The sequence below is a fragment of the Neurospora hispaniola genome, assembly GCF_033458365.1.
Source record: "Neurospora hispaniola strain FGSC 10403 chromosome Unknown B0T23scaffold_1, whole genome shotgun sequence".
Taxonomy (NCBI): domain Eukaryota; kingdom Fungi; phylum Ascomycota; class Sordariomycetes; order Sordariales; family Sordariaceae; genus Neurospora; species Neurospora hispaniola.
In genome coordinates this window covers 1,686,695-1,709,138 of record NW_026944406.1, presented here as the reverse complement: position 1 = coordinate 1,709,138, position 22,444 = coordinate 1,686,695, and the positions used below count along the sequence as shown (strand labels likewise).

The window sequence follows — 22,444 nt, the reverse complement described above, 5'->3', positions numbered from 1 at the left end:
ACTTAATGCTCTTGAAGCATGCAACAAGGTATGCTGCTGACAGGAAGGCTGGGGATGTTTGCGCTAAGCCGACCTAATCTCCGGTGATTTAGTCTTCGGCATGGATAAGCAAGCTGAAGCCTGTTTTTCACTTCATGCGTTGTAAAGGGGAGTACAGCCATGACGTGGAGGTGCAGCACAATAGGGAGCGAGGCGTGAAATTGACGGAAAGAAATTGATGGCGCCAGAGATGCCCACCGTGTCCGAAGTTCGATTGCGCCCTGCCACCGTAGCGTCCTTCCAGCAATACAAAGTACCATTTCCCTCGATCACCTTTACACAGCCGACAGTTCCAGCCCCTATACCGATCCAAGAGCAAGATCTCCCAGCACAGCCTCGTAATAAGCTCAAGGCAGATTTTTCTCCAGACAATCAGACGATTCACTCGAAATGTGCACAAGCTCAGAATGTGCACTCCCTAACCCTCCCTCCACCCGTCCCCGTCCCTCCCACTCCCGGTAACTCATACTCAACCCACCGTGCCGCCCCCTTCCTCCCCGGCACTAATATGCTCCCCGGATTCATCACGTGGCACCCCTCATACGTCACGCAAAACGGCGGAGCGGTAGTATCCACCAGTACCATGGCCGTCGGCAGCGGGTAGAGGTACATGGCAGAAGTATAGTCCCAATGTACCGGGCGGATAGCTTGCCGGAAAGGAGCGAGATAGCCTTGGTCGAGAATGGTTTTCACTAGCCTGCGGGCGGCGAGGATGTCGTAGGGTATGGAAGATGGAGGTAGCATGGTAGTCTTTTGGTTAGGGGCAGGGGCAGAATCGACATCCATGGCGTCGGTCATGGTTGTGTCGGCCATGTCTTCGTCGTCGGCATCGGGGGCGTCGGGGAGGGAGGAGGGTGGACATTGGTTACCCATTGCCGAGTCGTCGTTGCCGCTGGTTGGGGGTTCTGGCTCGACGGGAGCTTTGCTCGTGTTCTTAAGACGGACAGAAGCTCGTCGTAGCCGGGCGGAGATGTCATCTCGGAAAAGAACCATTTCGTGACTAGGCCCGAAAAGGGTTATCCTACTTGGGTTGGTTGTCCAGACAGCTTCGCCGCCTTTCCTCTTGCCTGCATCCTTTTCTGTTTCTTTGCCTGGGTTGGCTAGCCCGGCTTCAGCATTCGCTGCTGCGAATACCCTCCTGATGCGGGAAGTAAACAGATCTGGGACGGGTTTCCTCGGCAAAGGAGTTGCCGCACCACCTGAGAAGGCAGACACCCATCCGTCGTTGTCACCCGGCACAAAGACAAAGGTGGCCGTCGTGAGCAGACTAGGGAAATCCGCCAGTGTCGATGCCAACGCATCGAAGAACTCCTTGTACTCGATACTTCCCCCACTCCCGCCCCTCGCCATGACAGCATGCTGCGTGAAGTTACCCGCCAGCACAAACGTCATGGGTGTGCACCCTTCAGGATCACTGGCATAGAGACCCAAGATTTTTCTCAGTGCCTGCAAACTCCTCGGCTGATCTAGGTTCAGTTCGCCAATAATCACCGCCCTACCCCTCGACGGCCTGCCATCCTCCAACAGCGCTGGTTGCCGAAGAATTCTGTGCTCCAACTTGCGCATTTTGGACCCGACTGCCCTCTCGCTGCCTACGCCAAGGAAGTCGATCCAGCCGAATCCGCCGCCAATGGTATGATCAGCGCCGGTGCCGTCGGGCCCACTAACCCCGAGCGTAACGCGGCGCTTTTCACATGGTGGCTGGCCGATGAAGAAACCTTGGAACCGGCCGCCGATGGTACCGCCCACACCGCTGCTACCACTGAGACCGTTGCCCATGGTCATGGTCTCCTCCTCCTCCTCGTAAACACCGTCTATGAGAACAATCATTCCCGGCGTAAACCAGGCAGAATCTTCAGGGATGGCGACAGCGTGGGAGAGGTCGAGAGTGATGGTGCCCGTCAGGTCGCTTATGGCAAGAGAGCCAGTGGGAAGGACAACAAGCATGCCCAGCAGCATATGATTGCTGCCGTGGCGGCCGAGTAGGTTGGCGATTGGGGTAATCTTGTGGGAGGAGAGGCCGTTGGCGTTGGTTCGTTGGCGCAAGCTAGAGCCTTGGACGGATGAGGATTGGAAGGCTTCGTTGCGAAGGATGCGCTGGTGGATAACGTTGTAGCGGTTGCGGAAGGCATCGGTTTTGTGAGAGGCGGCTGGTAGTAAGGAGGGTTTGGAAGGATCCCTACAAAGGTTAGCTGTGTAACCTATGTCAAGAGGGTGATGAGGGACCATACCTCTCAAAATGCTTCTTTCCAACATTATACATCAACCGTGGTTGATCGAAAGCATGTATAACCTTCAGCCACCTCCTAACATCTCTCACCGAATCGCCTTCCGGCTCTTCTGTGAACTCCAACCCAGACATGCCAAAGCTGGCGTTGCTATCCTCCCGGGTTAATGATGGCACGGGCCGAAGTCCGAGTCGACTATGCGCATGTTGTTCGTCTTGTTCGGGCTCTAGCAAGAGACTGTTTTGTCTGCTTAAGCTTCGTGGCCCGGTCAAGATCTTTCCCCCGCTCATGTTACCCTCGAGGGTCTTGAGAATGTCCTTGAGCTCGGGGCTGTTGCCTTCCACGATGACGCCGCCATTGCGGTTTTTCCAACTCCTTGCTACCTCTTCTAGCACCTTTTCGGCCAGGCCTTCTTCCCTCCATCCTGAGCCACAGTGTCTACCGATAAAGGTTGCGAGCTCTTGTAGGGCAGTTGATGTAAGTGTTAGGCTGTGTTTCTTGGTGAACGTTCGGAAGGCGAGCGGTCGTAGTGTCGCTGGAGGAAGGATGATGGGCAGGATGGCGGCTTTTGTGAGGACTGGAGGTTGGAACGGCTTCAGTGGATGTACTGGAGTAGCGAAGGCGGGCGAGGACGAGGGTATTGGGTTGGATGGGCCCGCTGGGTTCTTGGGCGCAAAGAAGCCGGCGGCGGCTGCTTGTGGCTGCGGTCGAGATGGTCTGTCTTGGGCGTTTGTCTGGCCGTTTTTCGTCCGCTTTTGGCGGGGACTTTGAACGATCATTGTGTCTGTGGTCTGGGTAGCTCGATTAGACTTGTAATTTATTGTAGTCGGTTACAATCGGCCGTCTGCCAGTGTGTTCGTGGTGGTGATATCCGTCATTGTCACTGTCTGGAAGACGCGTAAATTGAGAAACGAAGCAGGGGACCAGACGCGTTTTGGTGGGGCTCACCCCAGATTTCAGCCAATGTGGGCTCCACAATGTCAGAAACAGGGGCATCAAGGGCCACCCTGGTTGCCGCCGGCAGCGCTAGAGAGGTACCTACAGCAGGTACCTACGCGTACAAGTACCTAGACGCACTAACACCACCAGGGTGACATCAACTAACTTTTGACGCCATCACCAACCTTCTCATTCTCGATATCAGATTTAATACGGCCAGTCATGATGCTTGCCACAAGATTTCGTGCAGCTCCTACGCTACGAAGCGCAGTCAGGTCAATCACGACTTTACCGTCCAACCCAAACATTGCAAGTCATCCATCCACCTCCACCAACAACCCCACCCCTCACTTACACCACAACTCCCCATCCTCACCACACCACCATCTCCCATTCCATCCCCATCCAACCTCACCACGCAACAACTCGATCACCATACTAACACCCGTCACCACAGAAAATCTTCCCCCACCCAAACGACCCAAAAAGCTACACCCTCTCCCTCCTCCCCACTACCCCTCCCACACCCACCCTCTCCATCGGCACCACCACCGCCCTACCGCCAACTCCCCAGTCCTTCACCACCAATCCCCACTTTCTTTCCATTCTCAACTCCGTCCTCGCCGAACACGCCTACTCCGATCCCGGTCTTCAATCACAAGCCCAAGCCTTTGCTTCCCCAGCCGGTTTCTCCTTCCTTTCCCGTGCTGGATCAAGAAAGGTAGGCAAAAAGGGCAGCGACACGGGTGCCGGCGGTGCCAGTGCTGAAGGAGGCGCTGGAGGCGCGGGCAGGGGAGGATGGGTGCACTTGAGTGATGAGAGGACGCCGGTGGATTTTGGAAGGATTGCGTGGCCCGAGGATATCTTTGGGAGCGTGGAGGTGGATGGACAGGGCAAGATCATCGAGGGGACGTTCCAGGAGAGTGGGACTTATCGGGTTGTTACGAATCAGGGCATGTGAGTATTTTGTTTTGGTGAGGTGAGGTGTGAAGATCGTTGGTTGACGTGGTTGCTAACGGTTGGGATGTTTACAGCTTGGGACTAAGTCCGTTTTTGATGGAGAAGTTGGTTGCGAGGCTCAAGGAGGAGGAGGTGAAAGAGAAGCAGAAGGCTTGAGGAGATGTTTGGGGTATGAAAGATGTGGGTGGTGAGGGCGGGTTTACGATAGGTGAGCGGTCCGTTTGATGTGTCGCTACACTTCACGCTGTTGTCCAAAATAAAGGGAAGACATACGTTTTGGGGCTGGGCTCAAGTCATCGAGTAATGTCCAATATTCTCAAACCCTCTACTGGGAGTTATGACATCTTTCTTCTTGAAAATGGTCAAGAACTGAAGGGATGTAAAAAAATAGAGCGACTAAACGTTGACTGATCTGTCTTGTGCAGATGGGAATTCGACTACTGCCTGAGGTGGGATATAATTCGGGGAGAGAAGAGAAAAAAAAGCGGAAGAAAGGCATTGAAAGTAAATAGATTGAATGGGAGGGTAGAGAGGAAGCCAAAAAAATGCAAGCAAAAAACATACAACACCAGGGATTCGCTGGTCGTCACCGACCCAACTACTAGTCTGGCCCTCACTGGCTTATCTATGGGAGAGCGGACGGGATCCCGAGTTTTCCAGTGGGTATGGTCGTATGTGCTTATTGGGGGTATTTCATTGGCCTATAGCCTTAATCCAAGTGAATTCCTATTTAGAAGAATGTATCGGCCGCGACCTACCGACTCATGCAAGGAAAAAATCCTGCCTCTCCCTCTCCAACCTCCCTTCCAGCTCCCCATCCATGATCCCATCACAATAAGCCTCGCCAACAAGAATGTACGTGTTACTAGCGGTACTGTTATAATCGTCGCCGCCCCCTCCATGTCCTGTCGGCCTGAGCACACAAGGTATGCTATCCCCACACAGCAGGACCACCACATCACCGGGTTGCGCATGCTTGGGCGCCATGCCCAGGTATCCCTTCTGAGCAGTGAGATACGGGCGTTTTCCGTCCATGTGCATCATGTTGTTCAGGTATGATCCTTTGGATTGAAGCTCGTCCCAGCGATCGGCCATGAAATTAAGGGTTTCCTGGTCGAGTTCGGGGGGTGATGATTCGTTGTTGTTGTTGTTGTTGTTGTTGTTGCCGCTACCGGTTTCGCTTTGCTGCTGCTGTTTTTGTAGTTTCTCGTCCACGGAACAGCAAAATTTGCAATGGTCAATCAACTCCATAAAGACCGGGACAACGTCATCAGCCGTTGCCCTTCCTCGTTTTTGGGGCCCGTTCACGTAGCAGTCGCCGACTGCCAGGCGCCATAATGCTTGGTTGCGTCTTGAGGGGTTGCGGTATATGTCGTCGTCAAAGCTGGAGGAGTTCTTTTCTGCTGAGCGACGCTTCATGTCTTTGATAATGGCGAAATACTGGAGGATGTAGCGGTGGTAGGCTTTCAGACCCCAGTCTGCACGCCATGGCAAGCCCACGGCCTCGATCTTGTCGATCACCAGGCCCCGGAGGCCGAGAATGGATGGAGAGGAGGTGGGGATGAGGTCGGCTGTTGATGAAAATTTGCCACAGGCTGAGAATACGTTGTCGAGGAACTGATAGCTGTACTGTGTTCCGTTCGCCCAGTCTGGGACCCATGACGGGAGTTGCTCGGGTTGGCAGTAGCCGGCTTCGTCAGGATCCTCGACGTTGTGTTTTGGAAATTGTGAAAAACGGAGAATGGAAACGCTGCCTTCCGTCCTGATGATACTCCGCGCTGTCTGTGTGAGTACCTCAGCGGTGGTGGTGGACTTGCTGTAATCCGGCCGAATATCGAGCTCTTCGGCATCGGCCGCTAGACCTAGCAGCCCATAAACTCTATCCCGATATTTTGTTGAGAGAATATCGACGCGGTGGTCGCCGAGATCAAGCCGCGTAGATACCTGTACGAGTAGTTCTCGTAAAGAGGCGCGTTTCCCACGCTTAAACGACCCTTTTGTCTCAAACAGATGCTGCATCGGGGGTGCGAGTAGGGTTGCTGGTACCGAATCCACCAATGAAAGGATCTCAGGATGGTCTTTGAAGGCGTTCCGGAATCTTGTATCGTGATGGAAGTCGGGAAGAATGAGGAATACTTCCCATACCAGTAGCACAACCTCATCAAGGACCGCTCTGTCACCGCACATAAAGAAGGTGTACTGATTGAGACAAAACTCTTGGATGGTCCATATCCGTGAAAACCAGTTCCTCTTGTACCAAGCCAGGAACTTCTTCTCCCGCAACAGTGGGACGACTATCGGTACGACTTTCCGAAGCAACTCTTGGACCTCAGGGGTGTCTATTCTGTTGTAAAAGATGGCGCGAGGGGCAGGAAACCATTTTGTAGCCCGGCCCTTGCCGAAAAGTTCAGAGTCCCACATGCACTCGGCAACCTGGCGAAAGGCTTGAAATACTTCGTCAGAGCCATCAGCGTCCAGGCCGAGCCAGACGTAAACTTCCTTTGCCGATGAGTAGATCTGCTTCATGAGTTGAATCTGAGACGACTTTTCTTCGTCATCATCTTGATTGATACAGACCTGGTCGATCCAAAGAGGCGTCAAGCGGAGTTCCTTGTATGTGCGGAATTGACGCAGACAGGTATCCAGTGAAGATGTGATGGGTAGGAGGCATGGGTGCCCATTCTCTTTGTCCAAGCCTTCCTCCGTCGATGTTGGTGCCCGGTCGTAGTCAACGATCCGGATGCTGTGGGTTTTGGTGTTGTCGCCCCATGCATATGACACAGCGCTATAGCCTGGCAAGTCTGCAATGGGCGCGGCGTATAACTTGCAGTAGAGCTCGTCTTCATTATCAGAGACGGGGCAGATCTCCAGTAGACGGACGTGAGTGCTGGCGTCTGGAAGAGGCACCGAGTTATAGCTAAATTGGCCTTCTTCGGTGGTTGCCATTTTATGTTTCGGATTTATATAAGCATTGGTGGTACCATGTGCAAGTACATTCTGATGAGATGTCGAATATTGGTTGCAAGATTGGAGGCTTTGAGGTGGTGAGGACTTTGGCGGAGTAGGTGTTGTTGTTAGAGGGAAGTTGACGACAACGGAAGGATTTCTGGTCGAGGAGGGGAGTACAGGGTTTATAGTAGTCAATAAAGCGCGCTGTGAGGCATCTCATTTGTTGCCCACTGTCGTAGCAAGATTTGAAGCTCGAATTTTGGCTGCAGGGATACATCCAAACAAACGACTTGAAACAGGAGAAGTTGTTGGAGGATTTCAAACGCCTACCATAGGCGTCTTCTGCTCCTTCGTTAGAAGATGGGAAGCCATCACCATTATCAAGACCGAGATCCAGCCCTGCTTGGAATGCTATTTGATATTGCTAGTCATATTTCCAAATTGATACAAAAAAGCTTAGTAGTCCTTTACTGTCCGTTAGCTCCCAGTCCCCATCATAATACAACCGTGGAATGTCATCAAGGGCAAAGGTTTGCTCAGACAGCTTCCCAATCCATAGCATCCACCATGAACTCCCACTGATCCGCCTCCTGCGCCGCCCAGTCCATCATGGTCGCATCGCCGTCCTCATCATCATCATCTGCCCAGTTCAGCGACGACTGCGCACCCTTCTCCAAACCACCCTCCTTGTCCCGAACATGCCACTCGGCAATCAAGAAGGCCGCATCGAACCCTTGGAAGATTGTCTCGAGCATCTTTTCCACGTCATAACTCTCCAACGGGGCCGTCAACTTGACCCGCTCCTTCTCCTCGGCCTCCGAGTCGGCCGTCTTCCATCGGTTCCGCAAGTCTTTTGCCCGCTGCAGTTGCTTGCGCACTTCGCCCTTGCCCAGGATATCATGCAACGGATGAACAGGGGAATCAAACGCTTCCAGAACATGAGCGTGATACCGATGCTGAAACTTTCCACTCCCATTTCCCCCAGCAGCAGCAGCAGCAGCAGCAGCAGCACCCTCTCCCCCAGCCCCAGCCCCAGCCCCTCCCCCCCCTGCAGCAGCCCGATTAGGTGAACCCTCCTTAGGACTTCCCCCACGGCTGCCTGCCCGGCTCCCTCCTCCTCCGTGCTGATTAAACCGACTCCCCGCCAACCCCTTCCCCTGAATCCCATTTCCACTAACCGTAATCCCAAACACGCCCAGCAGATGGACCAGCGCGCGCTCGATGAGCATGTAGTACTCGAAGAAATCGAGCTTGAACATGATCTCCCCCTCGTTGAGCACGCCACCGCTGATCACGGCGTCGCCATGCTTGGGGTTGCGGCCCTTAAGCGCGAGGGCGTAGCCGGAGGCCAGGAAGGGGAGCTTCCATTTGAGGCGGCGGACGATCTTGGTGTAGCGGATCAATTCGTGTTTGGCGGAGGGGCTAACGCGGACCGGGGATTTGGGGGTCGGGGAGGTGTTGCTGGTGGTGGTCCTGATGGGGATGGAGGTAGTGGTGATGGGAGGTGGAGGACTGGGGGCGACCACAGAGGGTTTTCGTTGAGCCCCGGCCTGCGGCTGTAGTTGAGGGGATACTTGGGCCCTTGGTGGAGACGGAGGATTCACGGGTGCTGCTGCCGGAACTGGTGGAGAAGGCGGTGGTGGTGACTGTTGCTGAGGTTCTGGATCGGACTTGGGAATGTATTTCATGAGCTGCTTTTTGCGTGGTGGGCGGTGCTTCTTGGACTTTGGACCTGGTCCATCGTGGAAAGAGTCGCCTTCATCATGATGGGAATCTGGAGAGAGGTCAGCTACTGGACAAGCATTGCGGTAGAAGACCGGATGCCATAAGGCATGTGGCATGAGAGAGCAAAGACCCCTGGTTAATGCGGTATGTGATGTCATGTCTGCGATACCACATATGCCATCAAGCCTGTGCAGTCCATATTTGGCGGCCTCTGAGAATATGCATGCTCCGTGGCTGGAACAGCTTCAACGACCACCATAGTGCCTTTTCCGTCCATGCCCAGAACAGTGGTCCAGTATTCCGCTGACAGCCGATGTGTCCGTCGTGTTCTGGCCAGATACTGGAGACTGTACGTGCCAGGCTAAGAGCACTGGAGATGGGGGCTGAGATGGGATAGGGGGCATGGATGTAGCTTCTGAGCAAGGGAGACTCACGGTGCGAATGAGATGGCGGCGGCGATGAGGATGGCGGTGGTTGATGTGCCTTTGGGGCATGTATCGAGTTCATTAACCCTCCTGCCATGATGAAATGCGGTTACGTTTATGTGTGGCTATGTGATTGTCGTACAATATTGGCTCCCAGGTTGATCGGGCGCGAAATAATCGACGAAAGCGAATGCGGCTGAACGGTAACAATGATGTACAAGATATCTAACAATAACAATAAAAATGAAGCAATGCCAGCTGAACAAGAGGTGTGGGCGTGGATCGCAAGGCTATGATGGATTGGTGGTGTTGAGGTTCAGAAGTGGTGATGACGGCTCCACGCGCAAGTTGGACACTTTGACCTGAATTGCGTCGTCTGATTTGATTGCTCCGTCCTGCTTTCTGGGAGTGAGAGGTTTGGATGAACGAAGTGGCATCATGGACCGCTGTTCCCTGCACACTTCAGTTGCCTGGGGCCATCAATTTGACGTCTCCATCGCAAAACATGCCTCGGCCATTTCAGCTGGAGGGGGGAAAAGGATGCCAGATGCGCTGTACACACACGAACAACACTTGTCGCATCGCCAACCTTGACTACGAGTTGGTTCCAAAATAGGGTGCGTCACATTGCGGCCCGTCGCGACCAACGGCATGGTTCAACACTGTCATCAAGCATTGCGTGCGTGAACATCAACTGCAGGCACTGTAGCCGCCCCGCGCGCATGAACCTCCAAGCAAAATAACTTCACCCTACATTTTGGACACGAACAAGTCAAACTGACGACATCATCTTCCTCACACCCCAAGCGCGCAGCCCAAGATTGCAATGAAGAAAAGGTTGAGCACAAACAAGTAGTAGTTCGCGTCGCCTGGAGGCAGTGTAATACCAGGGACACAGTGGAAGGTAATCATAGGCAAGCCTAGAGGAAAACCGACCGCGTTGCAAAAATTAGAATAATCACGATTGTACTCCGTAGAGTACTTTCAGAGATTAAACTGAAAAGAACAGATACTACACTTGATCTAAGCCAAAAGGCAAAGAGAGCTAAAGAAAAAAAGAAGAGAAAACCAGGTAAACGTTTGGGTGGGAGGAGAATATTAAATAGGTACTGGTCTTGGTCTGTGCACGAGTGCAAGATGCGAAATTCAGAGTGGGGTCTTAGCCGCAGCTGTAGGACAGCCGTCAACTGTCAGCCCTGTTCAATTGCAAACGCAGGTCTGGACGGATAGCCGGCGGCAACTCAGCACAACACCCATCCGGCAGGCATCTTGCACAGGCCGAGTACCTTGACGGCGTCACCTCGCTGCTGTCATCTTGTTTGTCGTCGGACCCCGTTCACCCCGATGTCCGACCTCGTGCCTCCTCAATGGTCATTCTCTCTGCCAGTATGGCACGCATATTGAAGGACCTCTCCGGGAACTATCGCTTTTGCCAGTGGTGGGAATCTCAGTGCTCCATTGCTTCGCCCTGTTCCCAACCTTCCATCTCGTCACTTGCTTATTTCCGGCGATTGGTTTGAAATACTGTGAATAGTGCCATCTATACGAGGATTCGTGTGGTACATTATTTTACTACGAATTGGTTGCGGAAAATGTCGGACACAACGGACCAGTTCCTGGGATTTCCGCACTCAGCCATTGCTAGGAGCACGATGACTACTACGATCCAATAGTGTACAAATGCTCTTTTGTTAGTTACCGGTAGCGACGACGTGAAATGCGACATTTTCCTGCTGAGGATGTAACTCGGAGTAAATCTGTCCAGCTGACAGTCAAAAACCGACTATCACCAGTGATGAAGAGAGTCTCTTTCCGAACCTGTCCGGCGGGAGGAGTCAGATGCCAGATGGAAATGACTTTACAATTCTGGACATTACGGACTTGACCTCCTATAAAATGTCAAAGCGCATCGTGGATATGAACGGTGAGTGGTAGAGGGAGCTTCTCCGCTCCAAACATTGACAACATCACACCATCATCGTCTTTGGTCTCTTACACATCCAAAAATCATTCGTTGCAACACAACACCTCACGTCCACAATCACATAATGGACCACTGCGACGTCCTGATAGTCGGAGCTGGCCCAGTAGGGACTACTCTCGCCCTTGAACTGGCTCTGCAAGGCGTATCTTTCCGTATCATCGACAAGAGCCCAGTCCGATCAGAGAAAAGCAGAGCCTTAATCGTTCACCCCCGTACTCTGGAGCTGCTAGATCGCCATGGAACTGTTGACAAGCTCATCTCTAGAGGTACTATCACCCGTGGCGGGGTGTTGAACATCAACCGAAAACTGGTAGCCAAAATGAATCTGGATGATCTTGACATCACGGACACGAATTATCCTTTGCCTCTGATGGTCTCTCAAGCCGAAACCGAGCAGTTCCTGGATGAGTCTCTGGCCGACTATGGCAAGGCGGTTGAGCGGGCTTATACTGCTACCAGCGTCGTCCAGGACGCCAACGGAGTCACCACAACTCTAGAAAAGCCAGACGGCACTCAGACCACGGTTCGATCCAAGTACGTCGTCGGTTGTGACGGCGCGCACAGCTTGGTCCGACATTCAGCAAAGAACCTCACCTTTGACGGGGACGCCTACCCACAAGACTTTATCCTCTGCGACGCCCGCCTACGCAACTCCAACGTTGCGCGGGACCGCTTCACCATTTGTTTCGGCGACACGGGCCTACTGGCATTCTTCCCCATTCAATCATCTCACAGCGAGAGCGAGGGCGAGGAAGATCTCATCCGCCTCATCGCATCAGGTGGCCGCTCCGTCCTCAAGCACTCACCACGATCAGGATCAGGATCTCCCGTGGTCCCTACTGAACAACAACAGCGGCAGCACGGTGAACAAACTCACGAACCCCCCACCCTCGCGCACTTCCAATCCCTCGTGGACTCCATCGCCCCTCCCGGCTCCGGCACCGTGCACTCCCCCGTCTGGCTCGCCCGCTTCCGCTTACACCACCGGGGCGTCAACTCGTACCGGTCCGACCGACTCTTTGTGGCCGGCGACGCCGCGCACATCCACAGTCCTGCCGGCGGACAGGGCATGAACGTGGGGATCCAGGACGCCATCAATCTGGGCTGGAAGCTGGGGACGGTGCTCAAGTACCGGGACACACTGACGGAGGAGGCAAGGGAGGCGTTGCTGGACAGTTATCACGCCGAGCGATACCCCGTGGGGAGGGCGTTGCTTCAGGGGACGGATAGGATCTTTAGCTTCACGGCAGCGGCGACTTCGTGGGTTCTCAAAGTGAGGAATACGGTGCTGCCGTGGGTGATGCCGTGGTTGGTTGGGATGAAGTGGATTAGGAAGAGGTTTTATGGGTTTATTTCGGGGTTTGGGACGACGTATTCGGGTTTGGCAAGCGCGGGGGAGAGTTGTGTGGTCGGTGGTGGTGATGGGGTGAATACGTCTTGGCCGTCATGGTTATGGTCATCCTCATCCTCATCCTTATCATCGCGGCCGGAGAAGGTGAGCAGCGGTGATCGATTGCCGGATGGAAAGGTAATCGAGCTAGGGCGATCTCATGGCGGGATAACGGCTTCTGACCTGTTGGCGAGGAGGAAAGAAACGAGCTTGCATCAACTTTGTCGAGGCGCGTCTTGGCATTTGCTGTTGTTCTCCGGAATAGGTGGAACAGAAGGTCGCGATGCGGTGACGGTGGAGGGATTGACACTGGCAGGCGAGAGGGTATTGGCGGTGGTGAAAAGTGAGTGCTCAGTTCACTGCATTTTCTACTACCACGCTACAGAGGAGGATCGTGGTAGTCGCGCGGGGCAGGGGCAAGCTTCCACATATGCGGACCCGGGTGGTCGGGTCCATGGTGTGCTTGGATTGGACAATGGGAGTGCGGGATATGTGATGGTGAGACCTGACGGCTATGTTTCTCACATTGGATATCTGTCGTCACTGCGGGAATTTATCAAGGAGTGGGAGACGAGAGTGTGTATTTGAAGGAGTCGTTTTGTTCATGTCTCTACACTACCTAGTACTGACACGCATTTTGTTATAGCCAGTTTTCCCTTTGCGTTTTCCATGTATCATTAGGTAGTTATGCCATTTTCTATAGTACTTTCCCACTCTCCCCCAACCCCTCCGCTCAACCTACCCCCAATTTCTATACCGCCGGCATTGCAAAGAAGAAAAAAAAGAGGACGTCCAAGTTTAGTACAATGTTGGCGACTATCCCCCTGATTATCTTTTTTTCTCCACCCCCGTTTCTCGACTTGTTTACACCAGAGAAGCCCAAAACGGAAATTTGGCCCAGCATTTCAATCATGAACTTTTTGGAGATTCGGGGGAGGAAACCACCTAGATTGACTCGCCAGTTTTACGTTTTACCGGGTGAGGAGAAAAGCCTCATCAACCTGTTCACCCATTTGTCCCTGTCATCAATCCCTACTTACCTCATATTTCCGACAGCCTACATACTGTTTGTACATGGACATCACAGGAAACTGCATCAATCACTTCTGAATTGTACATAATGTACACTACACGCCGAACCCCGACACATTAAATTTTTCAAACGGCGCCGGTCTACCACGTGGATGACGGTGAGTGGAAATCATTGACCCTTGACAACAAGGAGCCTCCTAGCTTGCCCCAAGATCGCCGTTGGGGAGTTGACTAGTTGACAACCCCTATAACGGATAGGGGCGCTGTCCCACCAATTGGTTCCCGGAGAACGGTCGGGGAAGTTCTGTAGCGTAGCCGCACAGGACCCTTTCGGATCCCCGGGGAACGACAGCGGCCGGGCCGTGGTTTGGAAATGCGGGACCTAAATTCCATGGATCTTGATGGATTCAAGCCGATGCCAGGCTTTTTTTTTCGCCTGATACCCACATTATAAATAGCTACATCCCCGAACGTCCCTGCGTTTGACTTCAATTGTAGTAAACATCCTTTCTCTTCCCTTCCTCAATCCGTCTTCAAACAAACAACTCTACCCTAAACCCACCTCTACACAATCAAAATGTCCTCCACCCCCAGAGTCTGGCTTATCACCGGCGCCTCCTCCGGCCTCGGCCGCGAGATTGCCCTCCGCGCCCTCGCCCAAGGCGACATCGTCTTCGCCACCGCTCGCAACACGGCCAAGATCCCTGAATCTTTGACCTCCCAGGAACTTTGCATTCCCGAGACCCTGGACGTCACCTCCCCCGATGCCGTCCTCGCCGAGACCGTCGCCCGCATCGTCTCCCATCCCAAGAACGTTTCGGGCCGCATCGACATCGTCGTCAACTCGGCCGGCTACGTCCTGGCCGGCGGCTGCGAGGAGGCCTCCGCCGAGGAGGCTTTCGCTCAGTTCAACACCAACGTTTTGGGCCAGCTGGCCGTCGGCCGCGCCGTGCTCCCTGTTCTGCGCCGTCAGCGCGCCGGAACCTTGGCGAACGTGGGCTCCATCCTGTCCTACCTCGGTCCCCCGGGCGGTGGTCTGTACAGCAGCACCAAGGCCGCGTGCTCCATCCTGTCCGAGGCTCTGACGGGCGAGGTCAAGCACCTGGGCATCAAGGTCACCTGCATTGAGCCCGGCTACTTCAGGACGTCCGTCCTCGACCAGGGCCATCTGATCCATCCCGCCCGGACGATTCCCGAGCTCAGGGGCCCCAACGGAAGCGAGGAGATGAAGAAGACGTTGGCTATGTGGGAGGCGGCCAACAACAAGCAGCCTGGCGACCCCAAGAAGCTGGCGGCTGTTGTTGTCGACGCCCTCAGTGGAAACGGCAAGTATGCGGACCGTGAACTGCCCGCGAGACTGCTTATTGGAAGGGATGCCTATGAGATTTGGGCGGCGGTGCAGGAGAAGCAGAAGAAGCAGATGGAGGAGTGGAGGGAGGAGTGCACGAGCACGGATTTTACTGAGTAAAGGGGGTGAGAGGCTTTGGGGAAGGTTAGAAGTGGGGATGGGGGAAGGATGAATGAAAACCATTGGGTTAGGGTAATGATTGTAATGAATGATTAATACCTTACTTTCTTTTCAGAATTGGACTCGTACGGCTTGACAGACGTCTGGTGATGATGACGGCAGAATAAGGGGAATTCGGGTGAATGCTGCTCGCTGCTGGTAGCTCATCGCACCTCAAAAGACGTGGCTCAGTATGGATGGGAAGGGGGGTGAATTGTAAGATGGACAAAAATGGGCGTGTAATGAGGGCGATGAAAGGGAGAACTGAGCGCAGCAACTGGTGTTACATTATATGTACTCTAAACAAAAGAAATCCACGAATGCTCGGACCCTAAATGCATGCACTGTGATACCCAATGTCCATAGCAACCACAATATCACGTTACCTCGATGAAACTGAACACAGGTAGCCAAGAAGTGGTATTAAAATTATCCAAAACGGGGTGATGACCAAGAAACAGATGCCCAACCAACATATTCTCACAGAAACGCCGTTATCTTAAGATACCTCCCAATCCCCTATAACCCCCGTTCACCCATGTACCTGTCATCCACCACCCCATGGTCATTCTTCGGACACTCCATCTCAACCTAGTAACCACCCAATCTCCAAAATTGAGCGGCTACAGGATTTAAGGAGGCCACATTCCATTAAACCCAGCTCGTCTAGATGATCAGCTAACTATTTTCAAAAACAGCATCGCGACGCTGAACCCTCGACGCCGCTCTCCTCCGGGCAGGAGGAGAAGTTGAGTTCCCAGGTGTCGTAGTCACAGTATTAGCAGGAGGAGGAATCCATGTAGCACTGCACATAAGATTCGTTAGTCATCAACCATCCAGCAAAGTCAAATCCTCAACCAGAGGAAGAAAAAAAAAAAAAAAAAAAGGAAAGGAAAACCTACCCAGTATAACCCGTCGGACTTATCGTCAACATACCCGTCGTATCCAACGGATCAAGCTCATTCCCCGCCGCGTTTCCCCTCGTCGGTACACCTCCAACCCTACAATTCTCCAAATGGTCCGCGGGGAACTGTTTCCCCCTCAGCTGCTCCGGCCCCTCAATGAAGCTCGCCGTCAGGCCCATCTCCACATGCCACTCGATATGGCAATGGAACAACCACACGCCCGGGTTATCCGCCTTGAACCTCAGTACGGCGTGACTCCACGACCAGACCGTCACTGTATCCCGCCGGTTCGGCACCGGGTTATAGTTCACGTCGCGACCGGGCCAGTCACCGGCGTACGGCCTCGCGCGGTCCAACACCTGGAAGCTGTGGCCGTGCAGATGGAACGGGTGGCCCGCGGCTTCTTGGTTATTGATCACCAGCTGGACAATGTCCCCCTTTTTCACGACGATGGGGTTGATTTGGCCGTAGACGAGGGGGTTGGTGTTGTTCTCGCCTACTGTCGCGGCGGTGTACAGCGAGGGAACCTTTTGGCTGATGAAGGGCTTGCCGTTGAGGCAGGCGCGCGGGTAGCCGTTGGCGTCGAGGCAGAAGCGGAAGTCGAGCTTGACGAGATGGTCATAGGCGGGGATCATGGCGAGGTTGTCGAGAGGTTTGAAGTGCGTGTCGTCGGCGGGACGCCAGACGTCGATGGTGTTGGTTGGACGGGTTAGGGGGGCGTTTTCGTCCATCATGAGCCAGGCAGTTTGGTTGTGAGGGAAGGCAGGGGCGAGGGTTTGGTTGCGGAAGTCCCGGTTGATGTCGAGAGCGACGAGGATGGGGTAGTTGCCGGAGTCGCGGTCGATGGCGGAGATGAGGAAGTCATACCGCTGGGCGGAGCTGGCATGTAACTGGTAGGCGGTTTCGGTTTGGAGGTAGGTGGAGTCGCTCATAATCATGGTGAGAGGGTGTGAGTCGATCCAGAGGAAGGCAGAGGCAAAGGCGGACATGTTGATGAGACGGACGCGGTAGGTTTTGCCCTTGACAAAGTTGAACTTGACATCCTTCTTGTCGTTAAGCAAGATGGTATCCGGGAATGGTGGAGCGAACCGCGTGTTGGCAGGAGACAGCATGTTCTGAACAAGCGGGATGCTCTGAGAATGGTACCTATGGTATTATAAGATACTTGCTGGCCCAAGTTAAGAAGGACACTTACCAATCGGACACAGTCAAGACAATCTCCTCATCATACCTGCCCTTGTAGGGGTCATTGGGATCTTGAACAATAAGGGGCCCACGCAGGCCATCCGGATATTGTCCCTTTTCGTGGGAGTGATACCAAAACGTGCCGGGTTCATCAAGCTGTGACCATGTAAGCCATAATTCAGTCATAAATCAGAAGAGAAAGAGGTCTTACCAAGAACTTGTACTGAACCGAGGATCCGGGAGGGGTCGGACACTGGACAACACCACTAGGTCCATCCATCTCAGGAGTTTGCAGTTGGTTCATACCGTGCCAGTGAATACCAGTTGTCTGGTTACCAAGTCCATTGTGGAGGTTCACAATGAGGGTGTCACCAACGTTGGCCTCAAGTTTGGGACATGGCCACTGGTTGTTGATACCAATGACAGGTCTTCCAAAGCCATCAGGAGAAGCCCAAACCCATGTGACATTCCAGTTGATGGTGACAACTGCTGCCCTGGCAACTGTGCCAAAGCATAGCAATGCCAGGGAAACGAGGAGCGACCACATCATGGTCCCGGTTGGAAGGAAGAGTCAAGCCAAAAGAGTGGCAACGGAAAGGGTATAAGAAGATGGACAAAGGTCAACTCAGAGCTTGGCGATGTAAATAAAGATGGAGGGCCTGGTCAAAGACATGATTTTTGAACGGGAGAAGTCTCCGTATATAAGCAATAACGACAAGATATAGAGTGGATGCTGGGACGGACATCCACAAGAGACTCGAGTGGTCTCCGCTGAGGCGGTGGCTCATGATGCAATTCGAGCACAGGGGTATGGTGCGAAGGGTAATCATAAGTTTCCTAATCAGGAGGGTTGCCCACACGATAGCTACACTTGCAGTCTATACTGTCCCAAGGAGGGTGTTGCGGGATGCGGCTCCAGATCCAAAAAGGCAGAGCCAAGCTGTCAGCTCGGTGATTATGAACAGCTTCATGCTGAGGGGCATCAGCGTATTGAATGGCTGCAGGACGGGTCTGCGCACCTGTAACAATCAAAAAGTGTTGATTGGGTGTTGGGTTTGGAGCTGGTTGGAAGAGGCGTGACTATGCGACAGATTAGAAGACGTGCAGAAGAGAGAACTAGAGTATAGTGACAAACTTGATGCTTCCACATGCCGACCACACATGAAAAGTGATTATCTGAGAGACGGACGCATATAGGATAACTTCCCCAACAATACTGTACCCAAAATGGTTCAGAAACTGGGTAGAACCATGTAGATTCTGTAGTCTATTCCAGTTCCAGGTGAAGACTGGCGGTTTTCGAACTCCTCAGCATGTTCTTTGCCTGCTTCTTTCGAAGTGCTGTCCTTGATAATCTAAGCTTCCGGGTAGCGGCGGGAACTACATGCTGGCTGTCCGGGCTGGTGCTTGCACAGTACACATACGAAAGAAAGGTGAAGTTGTACAAGCTTAGGAGGCGTATGGCATGTGGTGTGTGTAAGACTTTGTTCAAAGTAACACCAAGAGAGCGCTCGGATACATACAGAGGAAGACTGTGTCCATAGCAAAGGAGGAAATCACAGGATAACACCTGAGGTCTATGAAGACATCAGCCATATGCCAGGGTGCTTGGTATATAGAGTAGATACCTAGTGGTGGCTGAAGGGCACAATAGATGGGAGAGAAGGGAAGACGAGAAGCAAACCAGACTGGGGCGAGCTCGTCTTCGATGGTGCTTTCCAAAGGAATTGGTGAATTATCCGTGGCTCTGTAACAGGAATCGATTGACCTACAAACTTCGCTGCGATCATGTTCAAAGTGATCTTCGAGCTTTACGAGAAGGGTGTTTGCACAAGACATGGGAATGCTTCCACTTGGGGGACTGTGTTCTTTGTCGATGACGCGATTCCAAGGGTCATTGCCTGGAGAAGAAAGCTGTACATGCTCGCTCAAGACAGGGGTCTGCATACTACTGTAAATGAATTGGTTGTTGGGCCATTGCCACGTTGCAGTGTCGTCGATGCAGACAAAAATGCGGAAGTGGAAGAGAGAGCGAAGAAGAGATGAGGTGAAGTTGAGCTGGAGGCTCGGGAAGAGTTTCATTGGGCGCTGCTTGGCGCGTTGCCCTTTCTGTTAATGCCACCCTTCCGGGGGACCCCTGTGGATCGCCGTAACCGCAGAAGTGGTATCGTATACCCAGCCCCGCAAGAGCCCATTGGTCGCACTGTAGGAGAGAAAAGCATAGTGCCTCTTCCATCGTGATTTTCCCCAAAACACAACCTAAACATAGGTACCTAGAGGTATCTGTTGACGAGAAGATGCAATGGAAAAATCATCGCGCTGCTTCAAACAGCCATACAGTGATACTAATCCATCGGTGCTTTCAAGGATGCAGGGATAGGTTCACCAGCGTATATCTACCTACGTACGCTTCGGACACTCCAAGATTCAATCATCCATGTTCACCTTCGACCTGGTCAAAAACCCGTCGTGATCCGCGGGTTACAACTCCAAGCTTAACTGCCTATTCCTCCCAAATCCGGTCATGCCCGATCGATATTTCACGCAGCCCAGGCAGAAACAGAGGCCATGATAAAGCTTATTCCCTTCATCCGCAGGGAGTGGGATATTGGAGGCGTTCGCCATGGATAATGAGGAGCGAAATCAGTGGACAGGATGCCATGTGTCTCGGGCACCGGCATTCAGACCGGCATCTCGCTGGGCTATCGTCGGGGGTTTCTGACCACCTACCGTGCAATGTGGCTGACTTTGGGGTGTTTGCTGGCTTGCTTGACTTCAGAGACTCCTTCGCTGCCAGCGGCTCGGAAACCGAAGAGGACGGTCGCCCTGGGGATTCCAGAGCGAGCTCGAGCCACAGCAGCGGCGCGCCTGAGACATCTCACGATGCCGGACTCGGATACGAAAGACATATCACCACGGAGAGATTCCTGATTCAGGCGGGTGTGTAACCGTTCCGCAAGCGAGCGACTATCCGGGCAACAGTAGCTCCCCGTTTGTTTTTCGGACTTGGCTGTTCTTCATGGCTCAGCTTTTGTGGGCGCGGCTTGCTATCGATGAGCAGTATTGAGATTATGGGAATATTTTCCTCGACTAACTTGGATCTCATGGAAAGATTCACCCTGATTCACTCCATGTTGACTGCCTTGGTGGTACAGATTATGAGTCTGGGTAATGGGCCCAGCAACTTGGTTCGTTCCCTTGTCTCACTCAAAATCTCCGAGGCAAACTTTCCCGAGATCTCAACTCTAACTTCACTACAGCGCAGTGCCCTAGCCGTGATATACCATAACACTGTCAGGTCATAATGAAATAGAAGTACGCAGCAAGTTGGACTCAAAGGTAGAGTCCACAGAAAATCAAAACTTGGCTCATTCGATAAACCAACCTCTTCGTTGAAGCAAAGCCATCCCCTGACTCTGATATCTTCTGACGGTACATAGCTATCTCTTTACTGCTGTGACAGCCTACCGAGTACAGGATATTTCACCGAACTTGGGCTCACTCAGATCAGAATAAGCAAACATCTGTTCGGCAAAGCGAGTTAATCCCCTAGCCAAACGCCAACAGCTCCATGATCCCAGGTACGATCGCTGACAGTTTGTGCTGAAAGCATCCAGATGCAGCAAGACTTGCACTCTTAGCATCAACTTTAACGGCATCAACACCAAGGACTTGGCATGGACAAGCAGTCGTGGTGTCTCGGAAACCCTCATGCATACCCGTCAGCAGTTGAGACTCGCGTCAACGGGCCTTTGATACATATTTTCCAAAGAGACCGAAACCCGAGGCTATCGTTACCGCGTGAGCACCTCACATGCATACCCCGTAAACACAATCAGCCTCAACGCCAACGTTAATGCATCTTGAGGTTGCGCCAAATCCTCCAGTACCTTACATTAGCTCCCGAGAGGTGGTGAAACTCCACTACCTAGGCCAAAGACTACCCAACTGTTGCATACTACCGGCGACGCATTCAGCTACTGCAGTTCAGCCTAGCTGTGCCCGACACTGACAGAAACCGGAATTCAATATGTTACACTACGTCTACTTACAATGCCTATCGTCTAGCTACGGGTGCGGATATTTTCTACAGCTCAACGAGGCGTGGACGAAGGACTGAGGATGAAAGGAATAAAGGAAATGAAGGAAATGGAGACAGCAGCGCGTAGCTATCCCGACACGGGTGACTGCAAGTCTTCAATGTCTCACGTGAATAAATTAGACCTTCCAGACTTTCAGAGCTGTCGAAGGTGGCAGTTAAGTCTATGCCATTGAAATCACTTCACTAAACCCGTCTTGCCCTCTCTCTTTCGTAGCCCAAGCAGTTGGGGTAAACATTCCTTTTAAGCCACAACATCCGTTGCACGCAGGTACCCATTTTCTTTGCATATCCAAATTCCGAACATCGGGATCAACGGGAGAGAAGTCTTCCCAAGAAAGGAGGGTATATCCAAATGTGCTGTCTAGGCATACAGAGTGTCAAATCTTCAGCCATATGCTCACAGCCGTAGCTACATATCATGGCTAGAAGCGCCTGGTTTATGAAACGTCTCATACATCAATAGGGAACGCCACGTACTAAGTAGCGGAGACCCTTCAATGTTAACGAATATGTAAACTCCAAATATAGCACCAATCTCTAAGGGTAAATAACCCAAAAGAGATTCCACCAACACACAGCAAGCTGATAATAGTTGCGGCTGTACTCTGTCACGCCACTCCTGCTACCCTGCTTATCACAGGGCTTAGACATACAATAAGGAGGAGAAAAGGTAAGGAAATATGTTGCGCCAGGATTCAGTTCAATATCGTCAGCAACCATCGGAAACTGTCAACCCCATATGTTTCAGGTCTTTAACCCGACTATAGAAGTGCTGTCCCACGCTAAGCTAACATTTCAAGAAGCAAATGCCATAGGATCCACACATTCTCATCGAGGAATATCAGAACAAGGGCATTTCGCAAGTTCAAGAAGCTATAAATTCAAAAATTATCAGACCCAAGATGATGTCAGTACCTCAAACTGTATCCCACACACTTTACGTCAGCTTTATAAGAGTGAGAACCAAGCATAACGAGCACATACGACCATACCCACTGGAAAACTCGGGATCCCGTCCGCTCTCCCATAGATAAGCCAGTGAGGGCCAGACTAGTAGTTGGGTCGGTGACGACC

The 22,444-nt window shown here is 52.7% G+C and overlaps 8 protein-coding genes across 8 annotated transcripts; 4 read left to right on the top strand and 4 right to left on the bottom strand.

Annotated features, from left to right (window-relative positions):
- Positions 1 to 105: 105 nt before the first annotated feature.
- Positions 106 to 3,157, bottom strand: B0T23DRAFT_7753 (DNA polymerase alpha/epsilon subunit B-domain-containing protein). Its single transcript, XM_062841772.1, has 2 exons — positions 2,271 to 3,157; positions 106 to 2,218 (listed from the first exon to the last, which is right to left on the bottom strand). Exons 1-2 carry the CDS (start codon positions 3,044 to 3,046, stop codon positions 442 to 444), a joined length of 2,553 nt encoding a protein of 850 aa, XP_062696717.1. The 5' UTR covers positions 3,047 to 3,157; the 3' UTR covers positions 106 to 441.
- Positions 3,158 to 3,361: 204 nt separating this feature from the next.
- On the top strand, positions 3,362 to 4,798 carry B0T23DRAFT_369164 (uncharacterized protein). Its single transcript, XM_062836495.1, has 3 exons — positions 3,362 to 3,515; positions 3,664 to 4,163; positions 4,241 to 4,798. Exons 1-3 carry the CDS (start codon positions 3,429 to 3,431, stop codon positions 4,320 to 4,322), a joined length of 669 nt encoding a protein of 222 aa, XP_062696716.1. The 5' UTR covers positions 3,362 to 3,428; the 3' UTR covers positions 4,323 to 4,798.
- An 86-nt stretch (positions 4,799 to 4,884) lies between these two features.
- B0T23DRAFT_7733 (heterokaryon incompatibility protein-domain-containing protein) lies at positions 4,885 to 7,334 on the bottom strand. The gene has a single exon (XM_062841767.1). It carries the CDS (start codon positions 7,110 to 7,112, stop codon positions 4,929 to 4,931), a length of 2,184 nt encoding a protein of 727 aa, XP_062696715.1. The 5' UTR covers positions 7,113 to 7,334; the 3' UTR covers positions 4,885 to 4,928.
- A 317-nt stretch (positions 7,335 to 7,651) lies between these two features.
- B0T23DRAFT_349001 (uncharacterized protein) lies at positions 7,652 to 9,789 on the bottom strand (the record flags this gene model as incomplete). The annotated part of the gene is made up of 2 exons (XM_062836025.1): positions 9,275 to 9,789; positions 7,652 to 8,889 (listed from the first exon to the last, which is right to left on the bottom strand). Exons 1-2 carry the CDS (start codon positions 9,360 to 9,362, stop codon positions 7,652 to 7,654), a joined length of 1,326 nt encoding a protein of 441 aa, XP_062696714.1. The 5' UTR covers positions 9,363 to 9,789.
- A 1,524-nt stretch (positions 9,790 to 11,313) lies between these two features.
- B0T23DRAFT_391742 (FAD binding domain-containing protein) lies at positions 11,314 to 13,227 on the top strand (the record flags this gene model as incomplete). The annotated part of the gene is made up of 2 exons (XM_062837959.1): positions 11,314 to 12,982; positions 13,025 to 13,227. 2 exons carry the CDS (start codon positions 11,314 to 11,316, stop codon positions 13,225 to 13,227), a joined length of 1,872 nt encoding a protein of 623 aa, XP_062696713.1.
- Positions 13,228 to 14,248: 1,021 nt separating this feature from the next.
- Positions 14,249 to 15,139, top strand: B0T23DRAFT_307999 (uncharacterized protein; the record flags this gene model as incomplete). The annotated part of the gene is made up of 1 exon (XM_062834453.1): positions 14,249 to 15,139. The coding sequence occupies one exon, from the start codon at positions 14,249 to 14,251 to the stop codon at positions 15,137 to 15,139; it is 891 nt and encodes a 296-aa protein (XP_062696712.1).
- A 675-nt stretch (positions 15,140 to 15,814) lies between these two features.
- On the bottom strand, positions 15,815 to 17,982 carry B0T23DRAFT_7606 (Cupredoxin). Its single transcript, XM_062841749.1, has 4 exons — positions 17,480 to 17,982; positions 17,279 to 17,424; positions 16,081 to 17,229; positions 15,815 to 15,983 (listed from the first exon to the last, which is right to left on the bottom strand). Exons 1-4 carry the CDS (start codon positions 17,816 to 17,818, stop codon positions 15,857 to 15,859), a joined length of 1,761 nt encoding a protein of 586 aa, XP_062696711.1. The 5' UTR covers positions 17,819 to 17,982; the 3' UTR covers positions 15,815 to 15,856.
- Positions 17,983 to 19,534: 1,552 nt separating this feature from the next.
- On the top strand, positions 19,535 to 20,388 carry B0T23DRAFT_7597 (uncharacterized protein). The gene has a single exon (XM_062841746.1). It carries the CDS (start codon positions 19,566 to 19,568, stop codon positions 20,214 to 20,216), a length of 651 nt encoding a protein of 216 aa, XP_062696710.1. The 5' UTR covers positions 19,535 to 19,565; the 3' UTR covers positions 20,217 to 20,388.
- Positions 20,389 to 22,444: the final 2,056 nt, after the last annotated feature.

What these genes read in the sequence shown, in the direction of transcription:
- B0T23DRAFT_7753 (XM_062841772.1), bottom strand. Translation starts at nt 3,046, where the DNA reads ATGATCGTTCAAAGTCCCCGCCAAAAGCGGACGAAAAACGGCCAGACA. An exon ending in GGAAAGAAGCATTTTGAGAG is followed by an intron (nt 2,219 to 2,270) that starts GTATGGTCCCTC and finishes TAACCTTTGTAG; the next exon opens with GGATCCTTCCAAACCCTCCT.
- B0T23DRAFT_369164 (XM_062836495.1), top strand. Translation starts at nt 3,429, where the DNA reads ATGATGCTTGCCACAAGATTTCGTGCAGCTCCTACGCTACGAAGCGCA. An exon ending in TACCGTCCAACCCAAACATT is followed by an intron (nt 3,516 to 3,663) that starts GCAAGTCATCCA and finishes CCGTCACCACAG; the next exon opens with AAAATCTTCCCCCACCCAAA. An exon ending in GTTGTTACGAATCAGGGCAT is followed by an intron (nt 4,164 to 4,240) that starts GTGAGTATTTTG and finishes GGATGTTTACAG; the next exon opens with CTTGGGACTAAGTCCGTTTT.
- B0T23DRAFT_7733 (XM_062841767.1), bottom strand. Translation starts at nt 7,112, where the DNA reads ATGGCAACCACCGAAGAAGGCCAATTTAGCTATAACTCGGTGCCTCTT.
- B0T23DRAFT_7606 (XM_062841749.1), bottom strand. Translation starts at nt 17,818, where the DNA reads ATGATGTGGTCGCTCCTCGTTTCCCTGGCATTGCTATGCTTTGGCACA. An exon ending in GTCTTGACTGTGTCCGATTG is followed by an intron (nt 17,230 to 17,278) that starts GTAAGTGTCCTT and finishes ATAATACCATAG; the next exon opens with GTACCATTCTCAGAGCATCC. An exon ending in AGTCCGACGGGTTATACTGG is followed by an intron (nt 15,984 to 16,080) that starts GTAGGTTTTCCT and finishes TCTTATGTGCAG; the next exon opens with TGCTACATGGATTCCTCCTC.
- B0T23DRAFT_7597 (XM_062841746.1), top strand. Translation starts at nt 19,566, where the DNA reads ATGCAATGGAAAAATCATCGCGCTGCTTCAAACAGCCATACAGTGATA.